Below are 20,477 nucleotides of genomic sequence, written 5' to 3'. Positions count from 1 at the left end.
TCCCGCCCCCTCATTGGCTGATTCCCGCTGAGCCCCTCCCAGCCTGCCTTGCTCCGCAGCCACTTCCGGCGCTGTGTGACGTTTCCGCCTCCCTGCGTGCCTATTGGCTGGCGCGGCGGTCTCCATGGAAACGGCGGGTCCCGGCAGCCTCCGGGGCTCCGCCGCTTCCGGAGACGTGTCTGAGGCGGGGAAATGGCGTCCGGGGCGGGTGCGGGCCCCGCTGGTCAGGGCGGCGACGCCGACGAGCTCTTCGACGTGAAGAACAGCTTCTACATCGGGGCCTACCAGGCCGCCATCAACGAGGCGCAGCGGGTCAAGGTAGGGGCTGTCCGGGGCGGGGGTGAGGGGACGCAGGCTGTCCTTTGGCCCGCGGGTCGGTGCCTCTCCCCGGGACCTGCCTCCCCTCGGCCGCCCCGGCGTCTAAAGGCGCGAGCCTGCGGCTCCCCGAGTGCCCTTCGTCCCTGCCCGCCTCGTCCCAGGCTGTTTTCGGTGCTTCCCGCCTCCCTGCTCTAGCAGAGGGACGGGGAGGAAGGGGGGGCTCCCGTGGGCCGCGGGAATACACGTGTGTGTGGGGGGGTGTCGTTTCTCTGGGGGAGTCTCGCATGGGGAGGTGTGTTGTTGCGGGGTTGCGTTATGGCTGTACCGATCCCTCAGAGATGTTCTTGTTTCCTGTCATCCCTTCAGCCCTCTAATCCGGAGAAGGAAGTGGAGAGGGATGTTTTCTTATTCCGAGCCTACATCGCCCAGGTGAGGTTGTGACTGCAGGGCTGGAGCTGGGGGGGGTTGTGAATCTGAGTCCTGGGAATACAGCGTTACACAGCTCGTTAATAATTCCTCCTTCAGCGCTGGGACGTAACGCATTCCCTGATGGTAACGCAACTGTGAATGCGATGTGTTGTGTGTAGGGTCAGGATGACCTGATGAGGCCTCTTCGAGAGGTACTTTTTTTATCTTTAAAATAGCATGTGGGCAAATAGTCCTATTTGGGGCAAATAGTCCCCTTCGGGGTATGGAATTTGGCCGTGTTTGTAGAGTGAGACATAAAGTAGAAATCTGCCGTTCCTGGTTTTTTTGTTGTTGTTGTTCTGAGGTTTTAGAAAGTAATCAATTCCGTCCTGCATTCTGAAAAATTAATAAGTCAGGGATTTTTCTTCCTTGTGTTTCACAGAGAAAATATGGTGTTGTCCTCGATGAAATTAAAGCCAGTGCTAGTCCTGAGCTCCAAGCGGTGCGGATGTTTGCAGAGTATCTTTCAAATGAGAGTCAAAGGTAAGTCCCATCATAAGTAGGAACTCAAGCTCTGTCCTGCAGGGAATGGGTTTCCACATGGAAAGTTTCATGTAGAAGCGTGGTCTTTATGGTGATTTTCTGTGGTGTTGCAGTGAATCTCAAAAAGGCAGAATTGTGTGGGGGCAGGATCTTTTTGGCTTGCTTAGTAAAACACTCCCAAATTCTCACCCTTGCCCTTTGTAGGGATGCAATCGTTGCCGATTTGGACAAGAAAATGGCAAAAAGCGTTGATGTAGCCAATACTACTTTCCTGCTGATGGCTGCTTCCATCTATTTCCATGACAAAAATCCTGACGCAGCTCTGCGTACCCTGCATCAAGGGGAGAGCTTGGAATGGTAAGTGTAACTCGCCCTGGCATCGCGGAGGTGGGTGCTAGCAGAGCCTCTCTCTTGCCTAGGGAGAGGTGCCGTAGAAATGGCCGAGGGCTGGCTGCTCTCTTAAAATCCTTGAAACCATTGAGAAGCTGCTTGGAGGTTTGCCTTCTAATAGTGTGTGATTAGTGCTCATCCTACAATATCAAGTCTGTTGCTCCCCCGTGAAACTTGAAAACCTGATTTATTGATTCGTGTGTATTCAGAAGGGCTGAAACGAGCATTATGTCAATACAGTGAGGGAGCACTTGGGAGCCAGGAGCAAGTTTCCTCCTTCCAGGTCCTGCTCTGAGAGCCACCTGCTCTGTTGGCTCCCCGTGGCAGGGTGGCTTGTCCCTGGGCGCTGGCAGTACAGCTCTGCTAAGCACCAGGCCCCCAGGCAAAGCGTAGGGAGAGTAAAGCCTGCAGTTGTGAAAATGACTTTGCTCTTGTTTGTTGCAGCATGGCCATGATGATACAGATTCTTCTGAAGCTCGACAGGCTCGATCTGGCTCGGTGGGTTTGTGTCCTTTTGCTTCTTAATGGTGTTCTGGTGGGGTGGGCCTTGATAAGATGCTTTTCATCACCCAGCTTCCCCCAGGGTGTGGCATTTTAACACCTGCAGTGGACTGAAGAACTTGTGTGGAGGTATGGGTGTGCTGCAAAACGTTTTTATTCTTCAGGTTGCAAAAGCTGTGGAGATAATAGAGCTGGATACAGCTAAAGGAAGAGATGGACCTCTAGGTTTAATCTCAGCAGCAGCAGAATGTGGTTTGAATCTCTGGTCCTGGGTTTCTAACTTCCCATGGGGGAGTAAAACAGGGAGGTCTGTCACAGAGTGACAGTAAAATATTAAGAGGTGGTTGTGCCACGTTACCAGCTTGCTGTGGCTGTTGTGCTGTGGTGAGGGATGATCTGAGAGAAGGAACAACCACCTTTTGCTTCTGTCTTAGAGAAGTTGCTGTGTCTTTCTGTTGTGTGACTCCCGCTTTTGCCTCTGCAGCAAGGAACTTAAGAAAATGCAGGAGCAAGACGAGGATGCGACACTTACCCAGCTGGCAACTGCCTGGGTGAACCTGGCCATAGTGAGTACCTTCCGTGGGGATCCCTAGCCTACAACATCTGAGAGACACCACTCCATATCTTGTTCCTGGTGGCTCTTTTCACATCATGCTTTCAGGGGTTTTGTTGGTTTTGGGTTTTTTTTTTCCCCTTCCTTCAAGTACTGGTAGCTGGCTTCACAAACTAACTGGCTGTTTTAATTGTCGGCCTTTCATCTGTGCTCCTTAGCCTTCAGCTCACACGGGGAAGAGCTAAACCACACCTAAATAATTCACAGAACATTATAATATAAAATGGAAAGCTGCAGTGTTACTAGCATCCAGACCTTGCAGTTAAACTCCAAGAAAAAAAATGTAAGTCTCTGCTTAGAGCAGACTGTCTTTAAGCATGTTTGTGAGTCAGACAAAAACATGTGCTGTTTGGCAGTCCAGATAATCAGGTGATTGAAAGTAAGCAGTCTCCTAAAATTCAGTGATATCCAAGGTTATGCATGCACTAACCTGTTACACTATTCAGACTGATTTTTTTAGTGTTCACTTGGTTTTGTTATGAAATCTCTTGTACGTAGCCCTTGCCTTACAATAGCGTGCAGCTAGATTTTCCTTAAGATCTTCGTTTCCACAAGGGATCCCACCTCTAATGGGTGGAAGCTGCTGCATGTGGAACCTTTCTGAAGCTGGAACTTTTTGAAAAGCCAGGTGTCTGTACCTGCGTTTAATTATAAAAATCTCATTTCATAATCCTTTATTACATCAAACGTCTGAAGTGGTTCTTTTGAAGTGGTTTTTTCTTCTTGAATGGAAGCCTGGATCTTTTGATCATTTAAGTGGTTCTTAATATTTAATATTTTTGCATTTCTTTCATCTACAGTCTGACAGTGATCTGTTGTGGTACAGGAGTTCACATGAATGCCAGCAGCTGTTAGCATTGGTTCTTACACATTTTATACCTGTGCTTTATAACCCTAGAAATTAACTTTGTGGCCTGGTCATTCACCCATGGCAAGAACGTACAGGCTTCCTAGCAACATGTGAAACTGTGGGTATTTGTCTCCTCCCTTGGCAGGGTGGTGAGAAGTTACAAGATGCCTATTACATCTTCCAAGAGATGGCAGACAAATGCTCCTCCACCCTCCTCCTACTTAACGGACAAGCAGCCTGCTACATGGCTCAGGGCAAGTGGGACGATGCAGAGGGAGTGCTTCAGGAGGCATTGGACAAGGTACTTTCTGGTTTTGCCAGGCAGATTTGCTCTCAAGGGGATACAGAGTAAAACAGCAAGGACTGTTGCCATTAAACTTCATGAAAATACCAATATATCAATACCTATTGCTAAGGGTGGTCGCTGTTAATATCTGTCTTTTCTTCTACTTTGCCTTTTCCAGTAAAAGTGAGCTGTGGGTTTGGCAGAGCTTGTTCTTGCAGAACTGTGCTGGTTGTTACCCTTAGTCATGGTAGAGATAAGTCAGATCAGGTGTTTGTTCTTGTTTTCAGGACAGTGGCCATCCTGAGACCCTGATCAACTTGGTTGTCCTCTCACAGCACTTGGGCAAACCACCGGAGGTGAGGCTTGGTTTATTGTACTCGGCAAGCAGATAGGATCAACCTGTTCTGCTGCTGAGGGCAGGTCGTGTGTTCCTAGTGCACGTGGTGACTGCACTTGGGTTCTGCAGTTTTTTATGTTCTCATGAGGGTTGGCATTAACAAACTGGAACAGTTCTGGGGCGCAGGGAGCTCGCATCTTCAATATCCAATAAAGTGTTTGTGGAAATACAGATGGTGCAGACAATGGTATATACTTGAGAGGAAGGCCCGGGCAGAAAAAGAAATCTCTTGAGTTCTGAGTTCAGTTCTCACTGATTGTTCTCTTGAAGCCACTATTTAAGGTGTAATTTTTAAGTGCAGAGAATACACAGGTCTTACTGCTTTAGTTGGGGCTGCTAACATTCAAGACTGAGGAAATCAGGTCTTTACTCACTGTAAACAAATACACTGAAGTGTGATGCTTTAAACTCTTGGCTTCTCCTCATGTTAATGTTTAAGTTTCTCTCTCTCATCCCATCAGGTTACGAATCGCTATTTGTCACAGTTGAAAGACGCGCATAAAAATCATCCGTTCATAAAGGAGTATCAGGCAAAGGTACTAATTATTTTCTCATATTAAACTGAACTTGTCATGCCTCATACTGCTGTCTGATGGGGCGAGTGGGTTCTTTACTGCAGTTCTGAGGGGGCAGGTCCATGTTCTTTCTCTGTCACATCACTCGCCAGCAAGTTTTCTAGCCCTTGTGAGAGATGTTGGGAAACACAAGGCAGGTGTTAAACAAAGGAGTGATGTACCCAGTAACACCTTGAATAGCTCTGTGATACGGGTTCTTAATCTGAGTCAGAAGTTTGTTACCATCAGACATTGTGCTTAAATAAAGGAAACATCCTTCTGGAAAAGAGCATTTGGGGAGGGGGAAAGAAGGATAAAGGTAATAGTGGAGGGAAAAGGGAACAAATTGAAAAAAATTGAGAATTGACACAGGTGATCTTGCTGCTTAGAATTCTTTTTGCCTTAGTGAGCTGTAGTGTTCTCTTCAGATAATTCAGATTTTATTAAATTATCAGTAAAGTTCAAGATTTGTTCATTTTATTTTTGTTTCTGATTTGAAGGAGAACGACTTTGACCGGCTGGCCATGCAGTATGCCCCCAGCGCGTGAGGAGAGCGGAAGGAGGCTGCGGACCTGCTCTCTGGTACCGTGGGAACTGGGGTTGACACACAAAGCCTCTCTGGTCACAGGGAAAAATGCCTTCTGCAAGTCAGTCTGGCTTAACTCACTGTGGCAGGGTCTTGCAATGCAGCAAGGCGGTGCTCGACCTGTACATAACACGTAGCTACTTGGATTTGGTAGCTGAAGAGCCTGCGTTCTGGCTTCCCTGGGTCCTGGACTCTGTTTAAAATACAGTGCGAATCAGGAGTGTGCAACACTGTACCTGAAACATTCCTAATAAAGCCCTTTCTGGATCTGTGTGCCCCTTAATTTCTGGAATTCGAGTAATTCCACTCTGGGACTGAGCCCTGTACCGAGGTTATACTTGTGGGAGGAGTGTGAAGGTTAAGTTTAAGCATCTGCATTTGGTACATGGATGAATCCTGAGTTACGGGTGTTCTTGCAGTCTGACTGATGACACCTCCATTAACTTCAGCATCCTCAGGAAGAAGCATACACAGCTTTAGGGGTTACTGCTGGTGACAGGGAAAGCTTCCCCAGAATAAAAATAATCCGATTGTAATAGGCTCAGCCTTAATCTTAAGTTGGTAAAAGGCAGGAGCTCACGTCCTGGCGCCGGGGAAGTCCATCCTGCAGCGCGTGTGGAAGCGCACTTGTCACCGGTCACTTGTAAGCGTGGTGGTTGTTGACCCTGACGTGTCGTGGGACAGAACGTGATCCAGCGCTACGTGGTGATGCTTTTTGGTGGCCTCAGACTCCTGTGCAGCATTTCAGACTGCTGGTTGTGTTCCATCAGAGAGGCAAAGAGCAGATGTCCAAGGGGAACCCTCAGCTGGGACCTCCTGAACTCTGATACTGGAATTATCGTTTCAATTATCATTTGGGTTGTGTTTGGGGAGGGGGAGCAGAGGGGTTTATGCTACACTGTCAGTGTGTCTAACTGGCGTTTCCTTTGTGCCCACCTCGGCCCTGGGTGCTCTGAAAGGGCTCATTGTCCCTTCCCTTGGCCTGTTTAGCGAGCAGCTATTTTCAATGAGGGGTTATTCATGGTCCAGCCTTGGATGAATGTTTCCTTTGTGGAGCTGTCTGAGGGAGATGTGAAAGGGGGCTTGTGTGTTCCGGGCAGCCATTACCCACTTGATGGGCCATGATAAATTGACTTAAAAATGTAAACAATAAAAGCAAGTGGCGTAGCAGGAGCCAGCGCTGTCAGTGTGAGAACGGGGGAACGTTTGGACCGCCGAGAGGAATGAGTTGGTGGTTTCTCATCGCTGCCCCAGACCAATTAGAGAGGTTCCAGAGAACTTGAAGGCAGAATGGCTGCGGTCAGAGGAATGACTTCAAATGACATAAAACTCATTTATGTTTTGTCTTTTTCTTTCCCTATCAAGCTGGTTCGAGTTACACTTCCATGAGTGCCTGTGATGATGATGATGATAATGATGATGATGATTATTTCTATCTCTAGTAGTAAGGATCCCACAGGTGCAATTTAGCTGATAGTTTTGGTGCATTAGGACACAACTGAACTCCATTTACTGCTCTGTGGCTGAAACCAAATACTGAGTGTTAAGTGGTGGCACTTTAGGAGAATCTTTACCTTAAACTCATGCGTCTCCTGGTGAGCCACATGTCTGACTGTCTGTACGTGACTGTGGATGTATCGCTTTTAATTTTAAATATATACACAGCAAGATTTCTGTTCTATGAATCAGCAGCTAGCTGGAGTGCAAGCTGCCTGCCTTCTGGAGGTGGCCTTTCATCAGGGGTGACCTTTGGGGAGTGGGTGTTGGTACGTTTCAGGTGCATCTTGTTATTCCAGAGCCGCCTTAACTGCAACAGGTGCCCAAGTGCAGCTGTGGTGTTAGGGGGAAACACCTGATCACCCTCTGCTGAGCTGCTTTGTGAGGAAGGGATATCTCTTCTGCTGCTTGGAGGCTTTTGCTGAGAGGTATGGAAAAAAGAAAGATCTAGAGAAATGTTTCTGTTTGCATATCAAATGGAGAAACGTTAAGGGGTGAATGTTTAGTCAGGCAGTTTGGACATGGAGAACTGGAGGAGCTCTGTGCTGTTGGACAAGGTTGCCAAGGCCCTAGGGGTGGCTTCCAGCCCCCACGGCCACCCAAAGGGTGCACCTTGGCAGGCACAGCAGTTTTCCACTGTTACCTCATCGATTGTCATCTCTTGATACTGAAATATTAGTATTTGTCTCCGGTTCTCGCTGCTGGAGCGGCTCCAGCCCATTGTCCCGGCTCGTCGTCCAAGAGAGCAGCCACGGCGGTGCGTTGGTTTGTGTAAGACACTGATATAACTTCATTCAGGGAGCGTCTGTGCTGATTAACGGGCGGCTAATGAGCCGCTGCTCCGCTCGGTGCTGATTAACAAGCACCTAACGAGCCGCCGCTCCCCTCCGGGCACGCTGCCCCGGCCCCGGCGGGGGCGAGCGGAGCCCGAAGGGGCCGGGCTGTGCCGGGGGGGCGGCTCTTCGTGCCCGGTAACGGCGGGGAGGGGAGTCCCAGCCCCGTCCCGCCCCACGCGGAGCCTGCGCGGAGCCGGCGGGCCATGGGCGGGCGGCGGTGAGGCCATGCCGGCTCCCGAGCCCATGCCCGGCTACGGGCAGCTGCTGCGGCGGGGCTACGGCAGCCTGGCGGCGGCGGCGCGGGGCTGCGGGGACTGCGGCTGGGAGCTGGCGCGGCGGAGCTGGGCCGAGAACGCGCACCTGGGCTGGGGCGAGGTGCTGCTCTGCGGGCTGGGGGCCCTGGCCTGGACCGCGCTGCGCCGCGCCGCCGCCCGCAGGGTCTTTCGGGTCAGTCCGTGCCGCCGGGGAGGGACGGGGATGGGCGGGGGGCACCGGGGACGTGCGGGATGGGGGCGCCCGTTGCGCGGGTGGGCTCCGCTTCTCCATCCCGGGGGACCGGGGGGCTCGTTGGGTGGGAAAACGCGTTCGCCTTCCCCCGGGGCTGCATGCCGGGAGGGGGGGGCTTGCATGAGGGATCCCCCCCTCCTTCCCCCGGGGGCTGCGGGCTGGGGGGGTTTGCATGGGAGATCCCCCCGCTTCCCCGGGGCTGCGTGCTGGAGCACCGAGCATCCCGCTGCCCCGGGAGAGCTCCCCCCCACCCCATGTTCCCCCAGCTGCATCCCGGGAGGGGTTGGAGGTTATTTCTTCCACGGAGCCGGGTTATTTCTTGCATGGGGGAAGGAGAGGAGCACGTTTCTGCGTGTCATCCGTGGTTTGCATGAAAAATGTCCTTCCCCGCGTTCCCTCCGCGGTGCGGCGGGGAGAGCTGCGGTACTGCAGTGCGGGGCTGAGCCGCTTCGCAGCGGGGGGATGCAGGGATGCCAGCATCCGACCTTCACGGCCTCCGAATGTGTGTGCTGGCTGTTGTCCCCCCCTCGTTCATACAGTACTTTGTAAGGGACAGGACGAGCAGGACATCCCCGAGAGTGAAGCCTGGTTCTGTTTCATTTCTCGCCGTGAGAAGCATCAGTAATGAATCGAGCCCTCCCCGCTCTGATGGCTCAGTCGCAGCAGAGGTGATTTCTTCCCTGCTGCTTTCCTAGAGAGATGCTGCACTTTGCTCTGCAGCCACCCGGCCCTGAAAGGCAGCAGCAATGGAGGTGCAGTGTTTTGGGCCAGAGGTGCAGTGTTTTGGGCCAGAGGACAGTCCTCACCTCTCAGGGACGCAGAGACGACCTTTTCTCGCCTACCCGTGATAGGGTGGCACGAGGCCTTGAGCATACATGGTTCTTTGTGGCTCCTGGGACAGGCCTTGTTCCCTGGGTGAACTTGCTTCCTTCAGAGGCTGCTTCACAGGTTGGACTCAGCTCCCTTGCAGCCCATGATTAGGTAATTAGGCTCTCGGGAGTTACTGCTGTCTTCTCTCTGCCCTGTCTGCTGCCGAGCCTGCCGTTAAAGTGGCTCTTCCTTTGCTGTTCAGAGCTGCCTTTGCTTATCCGGTAATGCGAGGTGAATCTTGACCTTGTGCAAGGTTCCAGTCTAAGTCCTCTGGAGTCATTTGAAGCTGCTAAAGTGGCACGTAGGCAAGGTAACGTGCTGGCTTTTTATGTAGGACTGAGTTTCTCCTTGTTACCTGCACCCCTGTCTGCCCGTGGCTACCGATGGGCAGCGTCCAGCGCCTGGGAACGCTGGGACTGGGTTGAAGGAGGTTGGAGGTAACCCTAGGTCTGTCGTAACAAATTGCTGGTAATTTCCTTTGCGCTCCAGAGCGAGCGGTGAAAAAGCTCTTGGTGCTGTGGAGTCTGCTCGGTGCCTTTGGAGGATGCTTGGCAGCTCGTAGGAGTGCCGAGGTGTCGCTCCCTCGGAGAAATGGGTCACACTTGTAACTGCAGAAGAGCGAGGGGGGGTTGATTGGAGCCGGTTCTTGTGGCTACATCTGCATGTGTTACAGTGATGAGATGCTGAGTGAAATTGTGATAGCATCAGGTGGAAGAGGAGAGCAGTAGGGAGAGACAACTATATATTTTTAAAAGATATGAAGCTTTTCTTTGGTTATTCTGCTGGACTTGCTGTGGGAAAAGCTGGAGGTTGTGGCTTTCCTCTAAAACCTCTGGCAGTATTTAGGAAATTGGTTTCTATTGCATGGCCCCTGCACGGGCAGTGGTGGAGTGGATCGTTCAGCAGCAGGTTTCATCACTCGGAGTGGAGGAAAGCCAGGGAGAACAAGACCTCCTGTTTAACTCTGGGAGGAAACTTCTGCTGTACTCAGGGCACTGGGCTTCCCAGTGCAGACTCAGAGCATCCTTCCTCACTTTGAATATTCATGTTCCCTGCAACAACTGAAACACGGTTATAAAAATGAACCCACTCAGTGTCCAGGGAATGCTACCTTCCTGCCTGTTCTTTATAAATAATAAATCTTGCTGCCTGGATTGTGATCCTCTGCATCTGAAGAGGAAGTGACTCTTACCACAAGGCCTTGAAGCTTGGAGCGTAAAGTGCACCTTACTCAGCCCTGGCCGTGACTGCTCCTCTGAGAAACGAGTGCGTTAAAGCCCTGTGCCTCTTCCTGTGCTATCTGCGTGGCCCCATTTTTATGAGAGAAGAGGAGGGAGGCTCCTTGCTCTCTTCTAGGACCACAGCAGCATTTATCCTGCAACATCTTTGTCACAAAAGGTCTCGTGGTTGGGTTGGAGGAAGTGGTAAAGGTTGTGCCTGCGATGGAGGGGTTTGGTTAGGATTTGGAAGTGGAGACTTTCACCTGGCCAGGTCGGTGCCTGTGCATTAGACGTGGGTTTCCCATCATCTGTAGAGCAAAGAGAATTTTTGGCCCATTGCCTCTTTGCAGAATCCTCACTTGGTGCAAATACGGAAAGGAGTTGTTTTGGTGTGGGAAAGATCCCAGTTAGCTGAGCAAATGTGGATTACTAGGTAGGGAAAGACCCATAAAGTCAGCTATACTGGGGGCACGTCCCTGCAAAGGCCTGAGGGATGTATCCTTCCTCTCTGGGGTCTGGCCTGAGAGTCTCTGCTCTTTGTCCCGTTGACTTCTGAGCGCACGAACTTGAATGATACCCAGGGCGTTGTACGAGCTCGCTGGAGCTGCAGACCACCTTCAGAAATGAAGACCAAGCTGGTTCTAGGCAAGTGTTCCCATCCCTCGAAGCCTCCTCGGTTTGTGTGCCCCTGTCCTCCTGCCGCAGTCAGCGTCTGAGCTCCATCGGTCTCTGAAAGCCACCATCCCTGGCACGTCCCCCGTGCGGAGAGTGGCTGCAGCCAGGCTCGGAGGAGTTTGATTAAAAAGCAGCAACCTGAGCATCTCTGCATTAGTTAAACATCCTGGAGGGCAGCTGAGCCCAGCAGTGCTGAGGCCAAGCGCCATTGGAATAGGACCAGGCAGCTCTGCTTGGGAAGGGCTTGGTGGAGCGCCTGGAGCTCAGCAAGCCTGTGCGAGCAGCCTCCTCTCCCAGGCAGGTCCTGAGCAGTGCAGTGAACAGATAAAGCCAAGAGCACACCTGGATTCATGCACAAAGATGATCCAGAACGGCTGTGGCAAGCCTAGGCAGCCCTGAACTACCCTGAGCCATCTTTGCTGCTGGGAGTTAAAGTCCCTGAAGTCAGCGAAGTGTGAGTCCATCAGTGAGCAAAATCCCTGCCTCTGAATCTGGTGATGTTCGTCAGACGCCGCCTCCGTCCTTAACATCTCTCTGCTTTTTCTCTGCAGTGGGGAAATGTTTTCCATTTTTGGCCCAGATGCTAGTCAGCTTGCTGTCTTAGTGGTGTCGAAATTTGTAGGGCATTGCAGTGTCCTCCGCGAGGAAAAGTGTTGTGGGAATTGGAAAACGTGCTCTGGAAAGCAGGGTTTCTAGGGGGGTGACACGGTGTAGCGCCAGGAAGGGTGCACAAGCTGGAAAGCAAGGGTTCCTGTTATCCCTTTCAGTGATTTATGCAACTTTTTTCACCCTACAGTATTGTTTTTCCAAGCCCCAGCACTGGGCGTGTGGCTTGTGCCAGGGGAATTATCCCTGTCCCAAAAACCCACCACCCAACACGATCTGTGCTGAGAGCAGAGGACGCCGAGCGAGCCCGGGGCTGGGAGAGGGCTCTGCCGCACCGCCGCCTCCCCGCCTCGTCCCGCTGCGCTCTGCCCGCCGTTTGAAGCACAAACCCTGGAAACTCGAGGGGAGAAAGCCACAACAATGGGTCTTTTCTTCACCCCGGGAACGGCTGGGAGCGGGGGCTGCTCTCCCCGTGCCGCTGTGTCGGCAGGCAGGCGTGAGGAGGTCGGGCAGCCCCCGCGGCACCCTGTGGGCAGCTGGGTCTTGTCTTCAAAGAGTGTCTTCTCTTGCTTTTCTCTCTTAGGAGCAAATTCTACTGCTTGCAGAGGAACTGAGGAAAAATAACGTCTGTTGGTTTGTTGCTATTGTCGTAGTGCCTTTTTCTAGTTGTTTATCTGGAAAGCGGTGCCCAGAGCCTAACACAGCTTCCCAGTGTCTCAGCTGCTGTGCGGGCAGGGAAACTGAGGCACTGAGCAGCTCACTGCCTGGTGCAGGGATGGAGCAGTGAGAGCTGGAGCTCTTTGTGCTGTGCTCCATTCATTCCCCTTTCCTAGGGGGGTGACAGCCACTGCCTTTGGGTCCACGGGTTCCAGGAGACTCATTTCTTCAGGTTTAGAGAACAGTGACATTTTACTGGGCCTTTCCTGCAGGCTCTGTGCCCCATCCCTGATGTGGCAGGGGGTGGCAGCCGGTCTGGGAGCAGCATCCAGGCTGGGTATGGAGGGGATATCATCCCTTGGGGTGGAAAGGCACCGTCACAGCTCTGAGCAGCAGTGCACCGGCCTGCGGGGAGCCGTGCCACCGCCATGGAAGGAGCAGGAGCTGTTGGTTGTGGCCAGGTTTTGAACTGGAGCTCTGCTTGCTCATCATTGTCATCTGCATTGAGTAAAAGCTGATGTAAAGCTGCCAGTTCCCTGGGTTGAGGGTGCTTCGTGCCAGCCATTCCTTTGTGTCCCTCTGGGAACTCGTCGTGCCCAGAAGCCAGACGTGGCATGGCTGGGGTTTGGCCAGACCCTTGTCTCTAGGCTGGGGAGGTGCTGGAGGCGATGGGGGCTGTCTGGGGGATACAATTCCTCTGTAACAAGCCCCAATTCATAACCCATCGCTGCCAGGTTGCTGGAGGGACCCGTGTCCTGCTGCTTTAGCCGGTTGTGGATTTAAGGGGACTGGCTGCTTTCCTCTGGTGCCGGCGGCTGTAAAAAGGGAGAGAGCATGTGTTTGCCTTCTGCAACGAGCACGTTTTTGACACTTCAGCAGAGCTGTGGGCAGCGACTGTTTCCATTCGGTTTCTCTTTCCAGCCCCAAACCGCTCTCGCAGCACGCTCAGTCACTGCTCTGCTCCTTCCCTCCCCCGGTTGTGCCAGGCGGTGCTGCGGGGGACAGTCACCTCCCCCAGACCCGTCACTGTTACAGGTGAATCAGAAGCCGCCCGAGAAGGTTTGCGTGGGGGTGACGAGGAGGAGGAAGAGCCGGTCGCCCTTTAAGCGAAGTCCCATTACATCACTTGCCAAGAGCCTCGGGCTCTTCCAGCAGGAGCCAGATCCGCTGCTCCAGCCGCAGCACCCGTCACCCTTAGCAACAGGCATCCCTGCAGCGTTGCCGTGGGAACGGCAGCAGGGTGATGGGAGGACATCATCTCCCACTCCAAATGACTTGGCTGGGGGTCAGCAGCAAGGCTGCAGCAGGGATGTGAGGCTGGGCTCAGCACCCTGAATTCAGCCCCAGCGGAGGAGGGCGGGGGGCTCTGCAGCTCGCTGGAGGGGTACCGTGGTGAGCTGTCCCCGTATGCGAGCTGCTGCGGTGCTCCACTCTATGGAGACACAAATAATTCATGCTTTCTGGGCTCAGGACTTTGTCTCTGCATTATTTATTCACCCTTCAAGCTTCCTCCTTTTTTTTCCTACTGTGGCTCCTGTTGGAAGAAGCCTTGGCAGCAGCGTGTTCCTGGTCTCAATGAGGACGGCCACGCTCTGAATGCGAGATGCGTGGGGGAGGCCAGAGCTGGAGGGGGTACGGACAACTTGGCAGAGCTTTGTGGGGCTGGTGCTTCCAGGTCTGACCAGTGCTGGGAAATTCAGAGCTTAGAACAAAGCACTTTTAGGCTGGGACAATGCTTGGAGGGGAATCCTTTGAAAATCTGATGCAGAGAGGGGCTAAAAGCCAGAGCAGCCGCTGCCTGGGGACAGCTGAGGCCTTAATATAGCCTTTGAGCATGGAGAAGCTGCAGAAAGTGCTGACCTGGGGCAGGGTACGGTTACTTTGCAGGCATTTTGTTTTCATCTCGAGCTTATCTGGTCTCTCCCTGGGGAGCTGGCAGCCGGGGGGGCCTTTGGGCGTTATCTGTGTTTCAGGCAGTGATGATTCCCTCCAGACCTTGAGCAACACTCCCCGGCGTTGACTGCTCCCCTGCAGCACAGCCAGGGGCTGCAGAGCTTGGCAGGGCTGAGTGACGAGGAGCAGAAACGGTGCCTGGTGTCACTCAGCTGCCACAGAGGGAAAACATCCGTGCCCAGAGCCCCGGCTGAGCTGGGGGCACGCTCGGCGTCGGCATTGCTCGCTCTCTGGCACGCGGGCTGAGGTGAAGGGTAGCGTCAGCTGCTCCGTTTTCCTCCTGGGGACCTGAGGCTGGTTAATGCTGGGGTTTGGCTTTTACTGGGATTTCCAAGCTGGCCTTGGTGGCCCAGCCCTCTCGCTGTTGCAGAGCAGGAGTGTCGGGGGAGCTGGGTGGTAGTCGTCGCCCTCGGGAGCGTGGGGGACTCGGGGTGAGAAAGTTTCGTTCTGATTAGTGCGAGCCTGCCACAGAACTGCTCATCCTCCCCTCGCTTTGCCTGTGTTTGGGGAGGTTTGCTTCCTATTTCTGAGTCCTGACCGGAGGGAGAGGTGCTGCAAACCACAGTGGGGGGAAAAACCAGCAGCATTTCAGCTCTGGTCAGCTGGAAAAGCTGCTGGGAACGTGGGTGAGCGTGGGTAGGTGTGAGAGAGCAAGAGCACCCGGTGCTCCAGCCTTTGCTGCCGTGTTACCTGCAAATCTGGTCCCCTCCAGCGCTGGTTGCTCATGCAGGGGAGGCTCGTGCCGTGCTGGCTGGGGAGCAGCAGCAGTGGCCGAGTGCTTGGGACTCCCCAAAGCCTTTGCTGCCTCAGCTCCTGGGAGCTGGCAGCGCTGCGAGGTCCGTACACACAGGGTTGTGTAGTTACAGCTTCCTCCTCTGGGTTTCCTTGCGCAGATAGGATTGATTTTTATTTTATTAGTTATTGGCTCTGTTCTGCAGAAGCCAGCTGTGGTCAGCCCTGCTCCTGGAGCAGGGTGATGGAGGGGTGCCCAGGCTGTGGGACGCATGCCCAAGGCTTCTGCCTTCTCCGTGAGGCTTCTGCCTTCTCCACGAGCTTTCCAGCATGGCCAAGGCTGAGCAGAAGGATCTCCAGCCTTGCATTTTTCTGTTTCAAGCTCTCTCTAGAGCCTCTTTCACCTCCTTATTTGTGCTATAAAGAAGGCCAGAAAAAAGGGGCTTGTGACCCTGGTTTTGCCCTGTCTGGTGGTGCACACAGCATACGGTGCTCAAGTCCCTTGGAGCTTCAGCACACTCTGCCCCGGGCCTGTCTCTCTGCCCCGTGTGACGATACTTCTCCCCTCTCCTTGCAGCCCTTCGGGGAGTGGTGCAACTTGCAGCCGAAAGATGCTGCCAAGATGCCTGAGAGTGCCTGGAAGCTGCTTTTCTACACGTTATCCTGGTCGTATGGCATCTACCTGCTCTTCTTCACCGACTACCCCTTCTTCTACGACCCACCATCTGTCTTTTACGGTACAGTAAGAACCAGGGAGAAGTGGGTGTGGATTAGGATGTCCAGGTTCATAGGATGACTGGGTTGAATAAGGGGAGTTGGGGTGAGCAGGAGAGAAGGCTGAAGCCCTAAATTGCCTTTTCTGGGATGCTGTGGGTACAGAAGGGGCACGACAGGCTGGCTCCGTGCGTTTCATTAGAGTCACCCAGTGGGTATTGCAGTGGGTCGGGTCAGCTGCGGAGGGGAGTGGGAATGAGTAGTTAAAGCAGGAGAGAAGTAACTCAAGGCTTCTCTCTTTGATCTGGGAGAGGGAGTGGGTCCAGTGCCACAGGCAGAGTTTGGGAGCCAGGAGACCTGAATCCTCTTCCAGCCTTTGCCTCTGTGAGGTTCTGACTGGGAGCACCTGAGCGCAGCGAGGTGCTGGGGCTGCCTGGGGCAGCTCGGGCTGCTGCTTGCTGCCCACTCTTCGCACTCCTGTCTCTCCGCTGCTGACCGAGGCTCTGTGCTCCTGGCTCTGGATTCACCCGAGTGTCTTTGTCCCACCCCAGACTGGAAGAAGGGCATGGACGTGCCCACGGACATCGCCATCGCCTACCTGTTGCAGTGCAGCTTCTACGGGCACTCCATCTATGCCACCGCCTACATGGACACGTGGCGCAAGGACTCCGTTGTCATGCTGCTCCACCACGTGGTCACGCTGACCCTCATAGCCTTCTCCTACGCATTCAGGTGAGGTCGCTGGCTGTGGCACTGCCCCTCTGCAACGTGCCCAGGCCAGCCATGGGCAGCTACACAGCAAAACCTGCAGCCCTTCTATGCTCACGTGCATCTCACAGACATGCAGCAGGAGGACTCTTGCTGGCTTGGTGTGGATTCTCCCCTGCCTCCATGCTATCGCAGCAATCCCAGCGCCCAGGAGCCCTGCACAGTGCCAGACCCACCCTGCAGCACGTTGCTGCACTGTGCCAGCTCTGGTTGTCTGGATTACTCGGGGAGTCTGTCTGCTCCCGGCGTGATGGACCGTGGGTGCTGGGTGCTAACGTCAACCCGCCGCCCCACACATCTCCCTCCCTGCTCCCCTTCTTCCTGCAGGTACCACAACGTGGGCATCCTCGTGCTCTTCCTGCACGACGTCAATGACGTGCAGCTGGAATTCACCAAGCTCAACGTGTACTTCAAGCACCGGGGGGGAGTCTATCATCGCCTCAACGACATCATCTCCAACATCGGCTGCCTCACCTTCAGCATCAGCTGGTGAGTTTGGCTGCCTGATCCCGCTTCCAACCCTCCTTGCCAGCTTTTGCCATCCCCTGGTGCCTCGGGGTACTGGGTCTGTGTGCATGGGAACAAGCCCTTTCAAAAAGGGTTTGGGAAGAGGTTCCCGCAGAGCCTGACCCCATGCTGGGCTTGGAATCCTTCTGTAGTCACTTCCCCGTCTGTCACCACAGAAGTGCCTGTGAAATCTCGCTTGCAGCATGACAAATGACCCCAGGGGAGGAGGAGCTGTTTCCATTTTCCCCACTCCCTTGGTTTTAGCAGTAAGAAGCACTTTTGCAAGAAGGAAACGGGACGTAGGGCTGCCCCAGATTCCAGCCTTGCTGTTCCTCTCGGGGCAAGGCAGGAGAAAAGAAAGATGAAGAACAGAGATGGGTAACTGGCAGGTTGTCACTCCTCATTTGTCCCTTTGTCTCCTTCCTCCCTCCCTGTGGGCTGCTCTGAAAAGCAGGGGTGGCAACAAGAGCCCTCAGTTTGAGGGAGGGAGAGCAGCGAGGGTTTTTGGTGATGAACTAGGGATGCACAGGACTAAGAAAACCTTCCAGCTGTATTCCCCTCCTGTCCCCCATCCAGCTGAGATAATCTGCAGTGTATTCCTGCCTCTCTACCCTGAGAAGGCCCTTTCTCTGCCCTGCCTCTGGTGCCAAGCCTTTTCTGCCCACAGAGATTGTATTCTCCCTTCAATAGCTGCCCTTTCATGGGGTCTGTGTGAGGTCCTCTCTAGAGCCAGACCTGTAAACCCAAGCCAGATGCCAGGAGCAGGGACTGCTGGGTGCGAGGGCAGCCTGGAGGCAGGTTGTGCTGGGGAAGCCGCGCTGGGTCTCACGCCTCTCCCGGGATCCCTGTGGGCCACCAAACCCACCCTGCTCCCTCTGCCCTGGCAGGTTCTGGTTCCGTCTCTACTGGTTCCCCCTCAAGGTGCTCTACGCCACTTGCTACTCCAGCCTCCAGCTGGTCCCTAATATCCCCTTCTACTTCTTCTTCAACGCTCTGCTCCTTGTCCTCACTCTGATGAACATCTACTGGTTTCTGGTGAGTAGAGGGAGCTCAGCAACCCCGGCACTAGCTTCTCCCTCCTCCACTGCTCCTGCATGGCGCTTGCTGCCTGCCTTGGGGGTGGCAGGGGGGACCATAGGGATGGAGGTGGCTTCAGAGGACTTGGGGGATGGAGGGAGATGCACATCAGTGCCCGGGGGCTCCTCTGTGCTGGAATTCAGGCTGTCTCACACCTTGGGGATCCATGGGGAGGGGGTGACAACAGCAGTTGGGGCAGGCTGGAACTTGATATGGGTGTAAATGCTCTGGCATCCCCCGAAGATCTGGGGAGGGGGTGAGAAGGGTGGACCTGGAGGGCTCACGCCAGCAAGCCTGACCCTGGGCAGAGCAGGGTGGCATCTGAGTTCATCATCCCACGGGGATGAAATTGGTTAAGGGGAGCTGCAGGAGTGGTGCCTCCCACTGCCACAGGTCATCAGCCGCATCCCAGGGCTTTGGCCATCCCCGAGGGATCTGCCCTGCCCTCCCTGGGGCTGAGGACAGCGGAGGGAGGTCCCACTTAGCAGATGGGAGTGGGTAGGTTGGGTGGAACAGCTCCGAGCCTTGGGGTTTGTGGCTGATGGTGTCTCTCCCCCCACAGTACATCGTCCTGTTTGTGGCCAAGGTGCTGATGGGGCAGATGCAAGAGGTGAATGATGTGCGTGAGTACGACGTGGAGGACAGCAAGAAGACCACGATGGCCAAGAAGAAAGAGGCTGGACTCCAGCTGCCCAGTGCTCTGAAAGAAGGGTATGTGGGCAGGGAGGGATGACACACACGTACAGCAGCTGTGGGCGAGGGGAACGGGCACTGGCAGACATCCCAGGGCCCTGGAGCTGCTCTCCAAGGGTTCAGCACTGGGCTGGAAAGCAGAAGAGCAGGATGCCTTGGCATGGAGTATAAAACATTGCTGCAGGAAGGACTTTGTGTCTCCGTGCCCAGGCATTGTGGTGTGTCCGTCCATCTTTCTGTCCCGTGAATCCTCACCCACCCCTTCCCCTCCTCACCGTGCAGGACTGGCTCTTTGCTTGAGGCTGTTCTCTCTGAGCAGCATCTGCACTTCATGTGGTGAGCACAAAGTCTGGCAAGATGCTGGGTCTCACACAGCAGGTCTGGCTGACCAGGGGCAAAAGTGTCTGCGAGAGCCTGCCAAGGCAGGTCTGACCTGACCAGTGACTTGTGCAAGGAAGGGAGGGAGAGTCGGTGCGGGGACCAGGGCTCACTGCTGTGCTCTCTTTCCCAGGACACACCTGAAGAATGGACTTGTAAAAGCCAAGGGGCTGTGAGGGCAGCGCGGCCGCTGCAGCCTGGGCAGCCTGGCTGGATCTGGGGACTGGCCCAGGACCCTGCACTCGAACCCAGCAAATGAAAGGCACAAGGAGAACTTCACCCCTGATACTCCTCCATCCCCTGCCCGGAGCCGGGGAAGAGATGCTACTGACAGGCTCAGGCCCCTTCTGGGGCCGGCCTCTGACCAGGCTTCACCTGATGCTGATGTGCTTTCTGTGGCCAGTCCGTGCTGGCTCAGTGGAGAGGCTTTGCTGGTCCAGGTAGGATTTGGAGCTGGCTTTAGGTCCCCTGGTGTTCCTGCTGTCACTCCAGCCCTCAACTATTCTCTGTCCCTTTGTGATTTTCCCTTATTGTTGGAGCCTCCCACTGACCCTTCCTCAGCAGCCCCTCTGACCCAGCATCAAACTGGGAGGGGAAATGTCCTCTCCTCCACTGGCATCACCCTCCCAGGCAAGGGGAGCCCAAAGCCAGCTCTTCTCTAGCTGCCAAGCAGGGACTAGAGAGGTGATGCAGTGTCAGAGCCCAGTTCCCGTGAGCAGGTCTGCCTGGAAACCCAGCCCTGGAGCGTTATCCCAGCCTCCTGTCCTGCCGGATGAGGGCCAGGAGATTTAATTTGCTTAAAAAGCCTACATAAGTGTTCTAGTTGCTTAAAAAGCCAGTCCCAGTCCTGCAGGGTCCCCTGCTGAGGGGTCTCTACACTCCCACCCAGCAATGTCTGCTTGCTCAAGTGAAGAACAAATAGTTTCTGCTCCCCGTGTTGGTTTTCCAGGCAGCGCCGGCCCCGAGCCGTGCAGGGTCCCCAGGCTGGGCTGGGTGTCTCCGTGCTGGGCAGCCCCGTGGCATTTACAGCCCCTCAGGCCAAGGCTGCCCCACTGCTCTCCCCTCGCAGGGCCAGGACCCGCAGCTCCTGGGGCACAGAGCTCCCTCCCAGCTGGGGACAGCAGGCAGCGGAGGGGGGATTCAGGGCATTAATTCCAGGTATCACAGTGTGGTTATTGTTTGGTTTTGTTTTTTTTTTTTCTTGTTTGGTCTGTTGTATTGACTCAACCCCAGGCTCATCGTGTGAGCCACGGGGAAAGTTCCTCGGTAAACAGAAAGCAAACTGTGACTCGGGCTGATGGGAACTGTCCCAAGCTGGGGCAGGATCTGTCACCTCACTCG

General features: G+C 54.4%; 2 protein-coding genes across 3 annotated transcripts; both read left to right on the top strand.

Moving 5' to 3' along the window:
* Positions 1 to 148: 148 nt before the first annotated feature.
* On the top strand, positions 149 to 5,713 carry COPE (COPI coat complex subunit epsilon). The gene is made up of 10 exons (XM_068420699.1): positions 149 to 318; positions 685 to 747; positions 1,169 to 1,269; positions 1,474 to 1,626; positions 2,104 to 2,157; positions 2,645 to 2,726; positions 3,769 to 3,924; positions 4,197 to 4,265; positions 4,768 to 4,842; positions 5,361 to 5,713. The coding sequence occupies exons 1-10, from the start codon at positions 193 to 195 to the stop codon at positions 5,406 to 5,408; spliced, it is 927 nt and encodes a 308-aa protein (XP_068276800.1). The 5' UTR covers positions 149 to 192; the 3' UTR covers positions 5,409 to 5,713.
* Positions 5,714 to 7,328: 1,615 nt separating this feature from the next.
* On the top strand, positions 7,329 to 19,358 carry CERS1 (ceramide synthase 1). Of its 2 annotated transcripts, none has more exons than XM_068420883.1 (7): positions 7,329 to 7,371; positions 15,577 to 15,736; positions 16,265 to 16,445; positions 16,809 to 16,970; positions 17,876 to 18,023; positions 18,628 to 18,776; positions 19,270 to 19,358. In XM_068420883.1, the coding sequence occupies exons 2-7, from the start codon at positions 15,622 to 15,624 to the stop codon at positions 19,310 to 19,312; spliced, it is 798 nt and encodes a 265-aa protein (XP_068276984.1). In that variant the 5' UTR covers positions 7,329 to 7,371; positions 15,577 to 15,621; the 3' UTR covers positions 19,313 to 19,358. The 2 variants fall into 2 exon arrangements, with proteins under 2 accessions (XP_068276984.1, XP_068276983.1); XM_068420882.1 differs by lacking the exon at positions 7,329 to 7,371 and adding an exon at positions 8,005 to 8,226.
* The last annotated feature ends 1,119 nt before the right edge of the window (positions 19,359 to 20,477 follow it).

This window comes from Nyctibius grandis, chromosome 31 (genome assembly GCF_013368605.1).
Source record: "Nyctibius grandis isolate bNycGra1 chromosome 31, bNycGra1.pri, whole genome shotgun sequence".
Taxonomy (NCBI): Eukaryota; Metazoa; Chordata; class Aves; order Nyctibiiformes; family Nyctibiidae; genus Nyctibius; species Nyctibius grandis.
The sequence above is the reverse complement of the archived record's forward strand: the minus strand, read 5'-3'. Positions and strand labels throughout refer to the sequence as shown.